This window comes from Pagrus major, chromosome 2, assembly GCF_040436345.1.
Source record: "Pagrus major chromosome 2, Pma_NU_1.0".
In the NCBI taxonomy this organism is placed as follows: Eukaryota; Metazoa; Chordata; class Actinopteri; order Spariformes; family Sparidae; genus Pagrus; species Pagrus major.
The window spans coordinates 13,074,549-13,087,546 of record NC_133216.1 but is presented as its reverse complement, the minus strand read 5'-3'; the positions used below and the strand labels follow the sequence as shown (position 1 = coordinate 13,087,546).

At 40.2% G+C, this 12,998-nt stretch overlaps 1 protein-coding gene across 4 annotated transcripts in view; it reads left to right on the top strand.

Moving 5' to 3' along the window:
* The window catches only part of LOC141011509 (neprilysin-like), a 39,164-nt gene that overhangs the window by 17,374 nt on the left and 8,792 nt on the right, over positions 1 to 12,998 (top strand). For all 4 annotated transcript variants that reach the window (XM_073484674.1, XM_073484695.1, XM_073484688.1 and 1 more), the window contains exons 5-13: positions 5,847 to 5,927; positions 6,344 to 6,439; positions 6,529 to 6,647; positions 6,769 to 6,837; positions 7,388 to 7,522; positions 8,542 to 8,643; positions 8,748 to 8,884; positions 9,034 to 9,127; positions 10,061 to 10,189. In XM_073484674.1, coding sequence (XP_073340775.1) covers positions 5,847 to 5,927; positions 6,344 to 6,439; positions 6,529 to 6,647; positions 6,769 to 6,837; positions 7,388 to 7,522; positions 8,542 to 8,643; positions 8,748 to 8,884; positions 9,034 to 9,127; positions 10,061 to 10,189 — 962 coding nt within the window. The remainder of the gene's footprint in view (positions 1 to 5,846; positions 5,928 to 6,343; positions 6,440 to 6,528; positions 6,648 to 6,768; positions 6,838 to 7,387; positions 7,523 to 8,541; positions 8,644 to 8,747; positions 8,885 to 9,033; positions 9,128 to 10,060; positions 10,190 to 12,998) is intronic.

The following is a 12,998-nucleotide window of genomic DNA, read 5'->3' as shown; positions in this document are numbered from 1 at the left end:
CTCACTGGGTGTAATCATGGACTCAGACCTGACTTTCAGCAGCCACACTAAGACAATCACAAAGTCAGCCTACTATCACCTTAAGAATATATCCAGGATAAAAGGACTTTTGTCTCGGCAGGATTTGGAAAGACTTGTTCATGCATTTATCTTCAGCAGACTTGACTATTGTAACGGTGTCTTTACAGGACTCCCTAAAGAATCCATCAGACAGCTGCAGCTGATTCAGAATGCTGCTGTTTGAGTTCTAACAAAAAACAAAAAAGTAGATCACATCACTCCAGTTCTCAGATCTTTACACTGGCTTCCTGTCTGTCAAAGAATAGATTTCAAAATCCTGCTGTTGGTTTATAAGGCACTGAATGGTTTCTTGCCAAAATACATTTCTGATCTGCTGCAACGTTATGAACCATCCAGACCTCTGAGGTCGTCGGGTACAGGTCTGCTTTCAGTCCCTAGAGTCAAAACTGAACATGGAGAAGCAGTGTTCAGTTATTCATATCTGGAACAAACTCCCAGAAAACTGCAGGTCTGCTCCAACTCTCACCTCTTTTAAATCAAGGCTGAAGACCTTTCTGTCTGCCACAGCCTTTCATTGAAGCAATTTCATGGCTTTGAACTGCACTGTGACGTTTATTTTCTAGTCTTGTCTCTTTTAAACCCATTATATTTTAGCTTACTTTCCTATTTCTTAACTTGTTTTTATGTTTTGTTTCTCGATGTCTTCCTACTTGTTTTTATGCATTTCAAATGCAATTTTTAATGTATTTTAATTTAATTTTTATGCCCCTGTAAAGCACTTTGAGTTGCCTTGTGTCTGAATTGTGCTATACAAATAAACTTGCCTAGTCTTGCCTTGCTTTGGGCTATCTGCTCCTAGATTTCAAACCAGACCAACATGGCAGTTAGTTTAGAAATTTTCTCTTAAATTACCGCAATTAGTTAACAGTTTAGGCAAGAAATAAGCATGCAGTCACTGTATCTGTCTTCACTTCAATCATTTTATGGGGACTACCAGTATGTATTGCACAGCAGCTTACATAGACAGTGAGTGGAAAGTGTGTCTAACATATCTTGTTTGTTTATTCTGAACAAAAACGTAATTAAAAACGATTTCAAAATGATGAATTGTCATCTTATGGGGGGTTACTGTATGTGTTGGTATATTTCTTGGCCAGGTCCAGTAACTTCCTGGAGTCTCTGGTTGCGTGGCAAGAAACTGTCGAACAAATGAAATACAATTTGTTAATAAGTTAGCGTTTGAGGTGCTTATTGGTGGATTATGTTATTGTTATCGAACCAGGCTAACTGTTTCCAATCTTTGCGCTAAGCTAAGCTAAGCTAATTTAATTTAAACTAAACTAAACTAAGCTAAGCTAAGCTAATTTAAACTAAACTAAACTAAATTAAGCTAAGATTAGCAAAGCTTACTTGCTTCTTTATTGAAAGGGTTAGGGTTAGGGTTTATGAGAGTGGTATTGATCTTCTCATTCAGCTCTTGGAAATAACGCCAATAAACATGACTAAGTGTGATCTCGTTCACAGTTAAAGGTGCAATATGTAAGAACTGGCGACCTGTTGAATTCATACACAAAACATAGAAGGGGGCAGCATAACACCAGAGTAACAGCTAACTGCTGCCAACTTTGCTAGCTACAGCAGCTGCCATAAGGTAGTTAGCTCAGTTAACCCTGCAGCTAGCAGTCCAGACTGGGAGTTCAGAGGACTGTGGGACTGTTGGTGTTTACAGTGCCAGGTCAGAAGCTTTGGACTGGGATGGGCTGTGGCTACCTGGTTAGCATACTAACATCAGTGTATATCATGATGTCGTTCACATTCTGTTGATAATTTTAGGTAATTTTCTTAATGTTTACAACTTAAATAGTTGCCTATTGCACCTTTAAATTATTTTCATTGAGAAATTTAGTTTTACTTATATGAACTTGTGTTCTCACATCTGAACACAGATTGCTTTAGTTTTACACAGCATGTTTTAATGTTAGAGCTCTCAGTTCATTTCCTTCATCGAACAACTTCATGAGCATTTCGTACAATGTGGACATGTACATGGAAACACAAATGATCCAAATGCATAACTCTAAGTAAACGCATAATGAATTCTCGACACGTGCAAACAAATGCAATGATGCGTGATATAAGCGTGAATCTACATGGATGTCAAATGACAAACATTTGTTACTTCATACCTTCTCCTGGCTGCTTTCAATTTCAACAGGCTCTTCATGCCCTTCTTCTAAATTACCATCAACAAGAGCAAAATCAATCTGGGGGTCAACAGTTTGCACACATTTTGCATTACGGAGAGCTGATCACATGTGCCTGGACTTTAAAGAGATTTGCTTCATCCATTATTCATGCTGCAGTCTTTATAAGCAAATAGACACATTGTGAATACTATACACTCCACAAAACAAACCACAGGAATCTTGGAAAATTAACTGTTAAATATGAAACACTCATTTTCAACCCCAAAGACAAAAAATATACCTCATAAAAAAATGAAATAAAAATAAACGATCATGCTCTTATTAAACATAATGGTTTTGTTTGTCAGTTTAGTTAAACCAGATAGTTCTGGTCTGCTGAACCAGGACCAGATGGACTTCAAGGGATCACATCAAAACCCTTCAGGATCCCAATGGCGAAACTAACTTGCCAGTGCTTCCAGTCTCAGACAGGACAGGCCTTTCTTTAAGAATAGCGCTGCGCCACACAGGAGCCTCAACATACCAGTTGAACTGCAGCGAACTGAGATTTGAGAGTCATGAGGTCGTAGTTAGTATATAGTGTAAGTTAAGTTTTATCATTTTTTGGTACTGAACGACAAAACATCAGACAGTTTAAGCTGAAGCTGAGGTAAAGTTTGAGAAGCCTGTTGAGTAGGTGTGAGGTTCTCTTCCTTCGAAGGACAGAGGGCACAGAGTTTCTAACACCATCACAGCAAAACACTTTTATTCACCATGGTGGTGTTCAGAAAAATACCAAAATTACAATGTGGGTGTCAGGTTGAACCTTGTTCATCAGAACATTCATTTAAGCTCATGTTCGATGCTGCTGAAAAGCGACAACAGATCCTGAGGGAATGGTTACACTTAAGAGCTACAATATTCAACTGTGTGCCTCGAGGCTGTGCAGGAACAGAGCACTGTTGGTCCCACTCTCCTCCCCCTCAGTTGAGCAAGTTTACGCCCCAACACTTATCACTCATTTTGATTAGCTGTCTACCTAGAAACGCTATCTAGCCTGAGGCTGAGCTAACTGGCGTCCATATGCCCACAACAGGTGTTGAAGAGGCAATGAACGCACGCAATAAAACAAGCAATGGTGTTCACTCTTGTTTTCAAATGGCCCTTTACTGCCCCCCCCCCCCCCCCCCCTTCAGCTTTACTGCGCCGTGATTTCTTTCCACCTTTTTGGATTCCCTGCTCTGAGGTCACTAGCTTCCCCTTGATTACAGCTGCCAGAGTCCAATTTATAGCAGCCACAGGTTAAAATATGCATTGCGTAGCGGCACTCTAATTTGTGGTTTATATAGCAGTGTTGACCTCTATGACAAATATTCTTAATCACCCAAATGAAATGATTAATTGCAGTGCAGCTAATAAATAGTTTGTGCTTGATTATTTATTCATCATATATAGCAAAGCTTGGCCGTGCACAGCACAAGAGAACATTTTGTAATCGTGTATTGATGTGCCAGTTATTGTTGTGCTTTTGATGCATTTGATGATATAAGGCAAGTGGATTTGATACGATGATGAAAAATTGCCAGACTAGTGAAAACTGACTTGTCTTTTCAGCAAGGGAAACACTAAAGCTTTATTCTCTCTCTGAACAGAGTATTCATTTCTAATATTGGCCAGTTTTGTCATCAAACACAAACTTCATTACAGTTGTCATCTGAATCAGTTACAATTCTTCGGTAGTTTTTCAGCTTTTATGCCAAGGCCATAAATATACAGAGTGCAGATAGCGTGATTGCACTGGGGCATGGGAGGTCAATACAGAGAGAGCAGGTCCCTGTGAAAGACTCAGCTTGTCACCTTGAAATACATCTTTGCTCAAAGATGAAAGCACATTCAACTGCAAATGGTGCCATTTGCTATACATGCCCTCGAAATGGCAAACCGTTCTCCATCATCTTTTCTGTTTTTTTGTTTGTTTTTTTAGAAAATAGTCAGTAGCATTACAAAAAAACCCAATATGCCTATTCTACATAAACTCTGTGAATGAATCATTTGTTATTTTCTTCACTTTTTTTTTATCATATACAGATATGCCGTGTTGATTGCTGGGTAACATGTGTTGATGTTGTACCATTTCAAGTCTTGATTATGTGACAGGATGAATACACTGTAGCTAGCTTAGCTGTCAAGACTGACAGCGCATCTGCATGTCATCTCTTTCATACAAGAACAGGAATAGAAGGAAACAAAGCTCCCTAAGAATTCTTTGGCTTTTTTTGAAATATAATACCCACAACCCTTTTCTACTTCTGATCGCTCAACACGTTATCACTCCCAACTCAACTTCAAATACGGCAGCTTGGTCAGTGGCCTTAAAGGTCCAATTTTTAAGATTGTTGATTGTTGAGTTGCATTCCCATCTTTTCAAATACTGACGCTTTGGGTTGGTAGATTAGGCCCGGCAGACCAACCCAAAGCGTCAGCATATGACGATTTGAGTAACCCAAAGCGTCAGTGTTTGACACGATGGAGATGAGACCCAACAATCAACGATTTTACAAACTACACCTCTGATGTTCTCCTGACCCATCTGGCGTCCATTTTGCATGTGAGGGGCTCCACGTTCCAGTTAGCAGTAATACATAATATGTAGCGTCCGGTTAGAGTTTGATGACTAACAGTTCAAATATTGTATTGTGGCTTTTGGACTGTTGTCAAACGGTCTGGGTTTGGTTAGGTTTAGGCCTCAAAACTCCTTGATTATAGGCTTGAGGAAAAATAACTATGTTTAGTTTTGTATCGTACATAATGTAAGTGACATAAGCGATGTAACTCACCTCACGTGACCTTAGTTACTCCGTTTACCTAATTTTACTTACACAACATTACTTAAAAACAAAACACAATACTCTTGGTCAGAAATGGGACACAAACCCAGGTCTCCGTGTGGAAAGTCCATTGTATGAGCTATCCAACCACCATGACCATGACCATCCCCTGACTCTGACTTTGAATTTAGAGGCATGGGGCCTGACGAGGTTGCTGTATTTGACACATTGAGATTGAAAATGGGCTGGATAGCTTTCTTATTGACCTCTCTCCCAACACAATAACTCATTCATCTGTGAAATCCCAAACATTGTCATAAGAGCGTGCACTGGTGCCATTTCTAGTCCCTTACGCCACTTTACTGTTAAAAAACAGAATTCCAGAAGTCCACAATTGTTTTCCATCAGTTTATAGCATTTGTCTGTGCATAACAGTTTTTCCCCATTTAAGTGCATCCATCAACATCTTTTCTTTTTTCACCCTTTGAATAATATCCCATTGTCTGTATTGTCGCTGGTTGCTATGTACTGTGGTGGTTTGAAGTCATCAGTTTGTTTTTCTGGCGTTGTGTGAAACAGGGACGGATGACATGCCTTAATTAAGACGATTAAATGCATCTGGACAACAGCTGGATTCTATTTTGAATCCACAAACATGAAAAACCTCTGCATTGTACCTAAGGTTATTTACACCCTTCTTCTGTCTTCCCCCTCCCTCTGTGTACTGGTACACTCATTCCTTTATCTTGTTTATCTTTCTGTCTGTGTTTCTTCCCTTCATGCTTGCTCTGTTTCTCTGCTCTATTTGTAGGTGTCCTTGAAGAAACAGTGGAGGGGGAAGCAGGTGCACTCACCAAGGCTAAGACCCTGTACAAGTCCTGTACCAATGAGAGTGCGTCCAAATGCGTCATATGTCAACACCTTTTGTGTCTTCTTTTGTCTTAAATTGAACATTTTTCTTACTGTCATCAAAAGTTAAGTGTCTCTAACTCAGTTCTATTAAAAAAAAAAAAAACTAAACTTGATAACAATTTATATTAGTTTTAAAAGTAAGAATTAATGTCTTTCATCTTGACAGCATTATAAGATGCACGTCAATGTTCTCTTCAAAAGCATGTTGGCTTAGAAGTCACATCAATAAACTTCTCAAATTGGATTAGATTAGTTACACTTGGTTAGAAGTACAATATGTGAATAATAACAAGGTTTCTTTTCTTTTTTTAAATGAATTCTCTGACTTAACGTAATTTGAATGAAATAAATGTATCCGCTCTTAAAAACAAACTTTTGCATCCACGCTCCATTAAGGTCTAATTGAGCTCAGAGGAGGAGAACCTTTGCTCGACATGCTGCCTGATGTGTTTGAGTGGCCCATAGCTGTGAACAACTGGGAGGCCAATTATGGTAAAGAATTCTCTTCCACAGTCACACACAGTAAATGTCACAATCAATTCGTTCTTTCTCACTTTCTCACTTCCCTCTCTGTTCATCAGGCAAAAACTGGAGGTTGGAGGACGTCGTCGCCAGGCTGAACGAGAAATACGGAACTCAGCTCTTGATTAACTTTTTCGTCGGCACCGATGACAGGGACTCCAATTCACACATCATTCATGTAGGTGTGCAACTGTGGCTCGAAAGCCCTCGTCGCTCTCTCTTTCTCTCTCTGACATCACGTGCATTCAGCTTCAAAATTAACCACCCACCAATTTCTTCAAATCTGATTTCCTTGGCAGTTTGACCAGCAGACGAGCCTCGGCCTTTTGTCGAGAGATTACTACGCTTGCTCCGGACCCTATGCAGAGGTAGGATTTTGTTTCACATGTACACAGATGCACACACACTTGTATTATAATTAAACAACTCCATGTGTTCATTTGGGCCAGTGCCACTGAGTCTGGGTTCCATGTCCCCTGGAGTTTGTTCCGAGAAACATGATGCGCAACAAATGACGAGGGCATCAGTTAAAACATCAGAACCGTAATTAAATTTGTGTTTATTTGTATGCTTACATCTGTTTGCGAGCGTGCATATACACGATGCATAAAAATGCAGGCAGCAAATGACGATAAAAATCAAAGAGGCAAAGCAAAACAGATTTGGTTGCGTCTCAATCCAGACCAGATGTGGGTGATTAGAGCAGACATCCCACTGCTCTGGTTTTACTTTACAATTTACCATAGACTCTTGATTGATATGCGGAGAGAAGCACTCAACCACACTTAGCTTGAGGCAGTCTGAGTGTACGAGTGTGTGTGTTTATCTCTGTATTGCACGCTGTTGCATTCAGTTTTTAGTCTTTTCTTACTGCTTAAGTAAAGTTACAAATATTATGAATGACTGTGTTTTTGACAGGCATGCCGGGCCTACGAGCAGTTCATGATTGACCTCGCTAAGCTGATCCGGACTGACCGGGGTCTGGCCATCAATGAATCCAGCATCAGGCAGGAAGTGACACGAATTATGGACCTGGAGAGGGACATCGCCAACGTAAGCGCTGATTTAAATTTTTGTTCAACCAGATAGTTGGTCAGATCTTATCTCTTTTCAACCAAGGTGGTTCAGGTGCTGGTTCAGGGCCAGTGCCTACTCTGGGAACCAGTTCTTGGTGTTTCGACACTTTGCTGGTCTAGAACAAAGAACCGCTTACGTCAGGGGCTGGGGGAAGGTGTTATCATGACCAAGGACCACCTAAAACTGCTTATGACCGCCATTTTTAAAAAACAGAGCTAATGTAGTGTTTTCTGACTTATCCACAAGAGAATAATCTTAAGATCTGAACTATTTTCACTAATTGAGGTAACAGTGGTCCACAGTTCCATAGTTGTTCCTAGTAATGCTAGGAAATAGGAGACATATATATACAGTGACTATGGTAGCTCTCATGCCCGTGGAAAACCAACTTTGAACCAGCAGTAGTGCCATCCCAGAACCAGCACTCGGTTCGCTTTGGCCAAAAAGGGGTATCTGAGAACTTTAAAGAGCGCTCTTTTCTTCTTTCAGAAACTGAAGTAAGAAAACAATGTTTTGCAGCAGCAATACATACCTTATCTTCCGTCTCAGCTTCACACAGCAGGAGGATTTTGTGAGCAAATGACTTCTGACAGAATGACCTTCCACTTTGTAGCCCAATTCTCTCTCCTCTCTGAGAGTTTGTGGCTCCAGTCAGGAGCCGCTGCTGTGTAAAACAAGCCGTTAACCAGCCTGATCCCTACATAGCCACATTTCTCAGACATCAACAGATTTCAACAGTCCACGTTTGTCATTCTGTGCTGGTCCGCTCCGTTCACTGCCATGCTTCACTTACCCTCCACTCGGCTGCTGGGTTTTACAAGGCAGTCACCGTTCGAGCACTGACATTTACAAACCTGAAGCCCCCTGGGACTCCAAATCTGTTTGTTGCTGCTGGACACTGCACTGCAAATTGTGTGCATGTGTCAGGAAACGGGAGGCTTATGTTGTGACAGCATTCTTGATTTTCAACTTCTCTGTCTTGCACACTCTCCAAGGCTACTGACACACCGGAGGACCGTAACAACCCAGTACTGCTTTATAACAAGATGGAACTGGGTGATCTGAACGCCAACTTCACCCTGGAGGTTGAATCGCAGGTAAAAATACACTCTTTATCTGTCAGAATGTGTTGTTTCTGTTTCGCTCTTTCCTGTTTCTTATTTATTTTTCTTCTCCTCCTTGTCTCGGTCTTTTCCTGAAGGTATTTGACTGGAGTTACTTCGCCGCTAAGATAATGGACACAGTCAACATCAGTGTTCCTGACACGGAGAAGGTCATAAACTACTCCCCCAACTATTACAGAAGACTCAACCTTGTCTTGGCCAGATATAGCAAGAGGTCTGTTTGTATGATTCTGTAGTCATGTTTGTGCATAATAGCCTGTTTGTGAGTTTGTGTTTGTGGGGGCGGGAGCACACTGCATGCAATGAAAACAGCTGTTCGCCCATCACTGATATATACTGAAGCTTTGTGTCCTCTCCTCACAGGGATCTGCAGAACTACATGGTGTGGCGTTTTGCTATGAACATGGTGGTGGGCCTGAGCAGAGCTTACAGGGACACCAGGAAGGCCTTCCGAAAGGTACACCGCCAGGACCCTGACACTGAACCTGTCTGTTGGCAAAACGTAGTATGGGGAGCGTTAGCTAATTGGGAAGACATTGGCAAGACATTGGCATTTGTCTTGTTAGCGTCTTCCCAATTAGCAAATGCTCCTCATACTACGTCTTGCTATTGGAAATCACACTGACATCTGCAAGACATATGAGTGCTATTGAGGATGCCTCATGCTGAAAAGTTGAGAATATTTCAACGTTAATGTGCGTCTATAAATGGCTTGAAGAACATAACACGCGACACAAGAGAAGAATGTGTGCCGACTGTGTAGGAAAACAATGGTTTTGCTGGCGACGTGTTTCAAGTGACACGTCTCTGTGTGATTGGCCGTTAAGAGTCAATTTTGTGGCAATTCATCCAACAGTTGTTGTTGTCAAAAACTCAACCTCATTGTGGTGCCAAAAGTCAAGGTATCACCAAAATGTGAATGTTTAGGCAAAATTCCAAGGCAATCTATCCAATAGTCAAGATATTTAAATCTGGACCAACCAAAAGACATTGCCATGCCTATGCTGCACGGCTCTTGATAGACTTTTTTGGTGACTTGGCATAAAAACTTTTTAAGACTCTCTCCAAATGATTCTGTGCTACAGTTTATTGCTATTTACAGTATTGACAGAAATATACACCGATACAAGGTATCAGTTGGGGCTCTTATAAACACTAGATGTCTACATGCTCTGTTTATATTCTTCTTCCACATTTATAACTCTTTCTAATCTTAAACCTCTTCATAATCCAATCATTTCCCCTCTGCCCTATTTCTTACAGTCCTCAGTGTAACAGTAATTCATAATGAAGGTGCAAATAAAGAATCGCCCTGGGCCCTTTTACCCAAAATGCTGAGTGGTTTATCCTGCATCTCTAATTGATCGGTGCCTTGTTACTTTCCCTGCAGGCTCTGTCTGGTACAACGTCAGAGGCGGCAGTGTGGCGGCAGTGTGCACTTTACGTCAACAACAACATGGACAATGCTGTCGGACGACTGTATGTGCAGGAGGCCTTCTCTGAGAAGAGCAAAGAATTGGTCAGTAGGGTTGCATTATTCGCTATATTATTATGTTTGATTAGATTTCATGCAGGATTAAAAGCTCTTACATATCATCAAGAGGATTTCCCTACTGCGTAAACAGAGTACATACTGTGTACTACATGATTGAGTGCTGTGTTTGCTTGTTATTGACACTTGGAACTGGTACTGAGTCATAGAGATGAATCTGCAGGGCATGTGATTTCACAAAAACAGTGTTAATGTACTCAGTTATTCATACATACAGAATGAGAACATGTGTTTCAGGCACATCCCATGCCAGAGTACTGTAGTCCCTCACCTGTCTTTTTGCCACCTTCGTCTGCATCACCACCACACTACTGTATTTTTTTTGTGTGTACCCCTTGCATTGAAAGCAGCTGAACAAGGTGTCCTTGTTATCATGCCCACACCACCCACACTATAAATCTCAACTCTGGGCATGTGTGTATGTGCGTGCTTTGGCACATGACTGTGTGTGCGGCCGTGTACATCTGTCGTAATGCTGAGCGTCTCATGTACTGTAAATCTCTGTCATCTTCTGGAATTTTGCCAGCTTTCGCTTGTGAATGCGTCTTTGTGGATAAATGCGTCTGTGTGTGTGAGATTGCACTCCTGACATACCAACCTTCTCTCAGCCACAGAGCTATTTCCGATATGATCATGAGTGAAATGTTACATAGTACATTCACACAAGTAGTGTGCTTTAGCAGATTTCAGAGGCACTGCTACGTAAAGGGTAACTTGGATAGTTCTACCGCCTATGTCAAGGTGGTAGAGCCTTTTGTGGCTCCAAAGGAAGTTGCAAGTAATCTGAAAGAAAACCCCCATGATGGCAATGAGGGGCTGTGTTGCATTGTGGGTAATGTAGGTGCCAGGTTTTGAAAAGGAAGAATTTGATGAAAGAAAAAAAAAAAGAAGATGTATCTTCTGCTGTATCGGTTTTGATTATGTATTTTCCAAGTCCAACAGTGTCATAGGAGTGCAATGCTAGACTAGTGGACTGCTTTCAAAACCTGGAGCCTAGATTACCCACAATGCAACTTAGCCACTGAGTGACATCACTGGAGGCAATTTATCAGATTACTTGTAGCTTCCTCTGGAGCCACAAAAGGCTTTATACTACTTTTTATTACATCTGCAGTCGTACTCCCCAAGACCTGTAAACACACTTTAATGTTTAAAATTGGTGGTTTTACCCTTTAATACTTAAACTACTTAACAGACAATATTTGACTCCATTGCACTTATGTGACATAAGATCATCTTTTTAAAAGATTACGTTATGTTATTAATTAACCTCCCCAACAGTAAATAAAGTAGTTAATAATTACACCAATGACCAACTATAACATGGAAATACTATTTATACGTTGATTCAACCATGATAATAATCCAAAAACATAATATATAATAATAAATCACTCACAGTGGCATTTCTTCTGCATAATGAGTATTATAATTTTGGATTCTTTGGTGCCATTTCTCTATGTTTACTCAGGGGATTTGCACGCAAGAGTGAATTAAATCAAATGTAATTGCTGTGGATAAGTGCCCACAATGGGAAATCATCATATTTCTAAAGCAAACTATATCATGATACATATAGATTTAGTAGGCTTACCATTGTATATAATATATATATACTGTATATATATATATATATATATATATATATATATATATATATATATATATATATATATATATATATATATATATATATATATACTCTGCATTTGATCCATGTAAATTGTATTATAGGTTTTCACATGTAACCACAGACATTTAGGCCTACGTATGCACACAACGCAAATGTGCACACTCACAAACGCAAACACATATGCTGTATGCTAAAAGGTTTTCAGAAAAGCCTCATCAGTAGTGGTCCCTGGTGGTTTGTGGCGAACCACAGCATGTTGTCCAAGTGGTCATGCAGTGTGTAAGCGAGGGGTCTGCTGATATGTTGAGACACTGGAATGCCTCTGTCAGCTTGCTGTGGTTTCAGAGCACAACTGTGGTTGGAAGGACCTGGAAGGGTGGCCAAAGCTCCAAGGGCAGTTTTTCATTTTTCGCCTCCTACATTGCTTTCATTCCTTTGTTGGTTCAGGTACTTTTTTGTGAATTATTTTAATTTTGTTTTTGTTTTGTTTGTGGACAAAATCTGTCATTTTACCGTCCAGTAACCATGGTACATTGCATGGTTTGCACAAAATTATGCCATCGTGGTGGAGACAGTCAGTCTGTCTCTCTGTGTGTAGGCGCATTTTTGTAAATACTGTAACTCAAGAGCAATACATTACAGAAACATTCAACTTACACCACAGGTTCCCACTGAAAACTGAGCTTCGGATGTGGATTTTAGAGCACCTTGCTGTGTGGATTTGCATATGAAAATAGAAAATCTCATCATCTTGGCACCACTACAGATGTGCCAATGTTTTATGTGGGGACAAGTATGCTTAGAACACATAGAAATATGTCTTATTTACACACATCTATCTACTTAATAAGTGTACCATAACCTGTTTGTTTAATATTTTATATTGATGTTGAAACATTTAGCACAAGCACCTCTTCTTTATTCTAGAGTTATACAGCTATTATTTCAGTAACACAAAACCCTGAACCGTTGGGTGCATCTACAAGTAAATTTAAATATTTAAAGGTTTTAAGATGCCGAATGTAAATTGGTAGCATTATCAATAATGTATCTGCAAATTTGCAGCCAGTACAGCACACATCTACTGTAGAACATTTTAAGGTTACAGGACTTTTGTAAAAGAAGTAGAAATGTCATCATAGC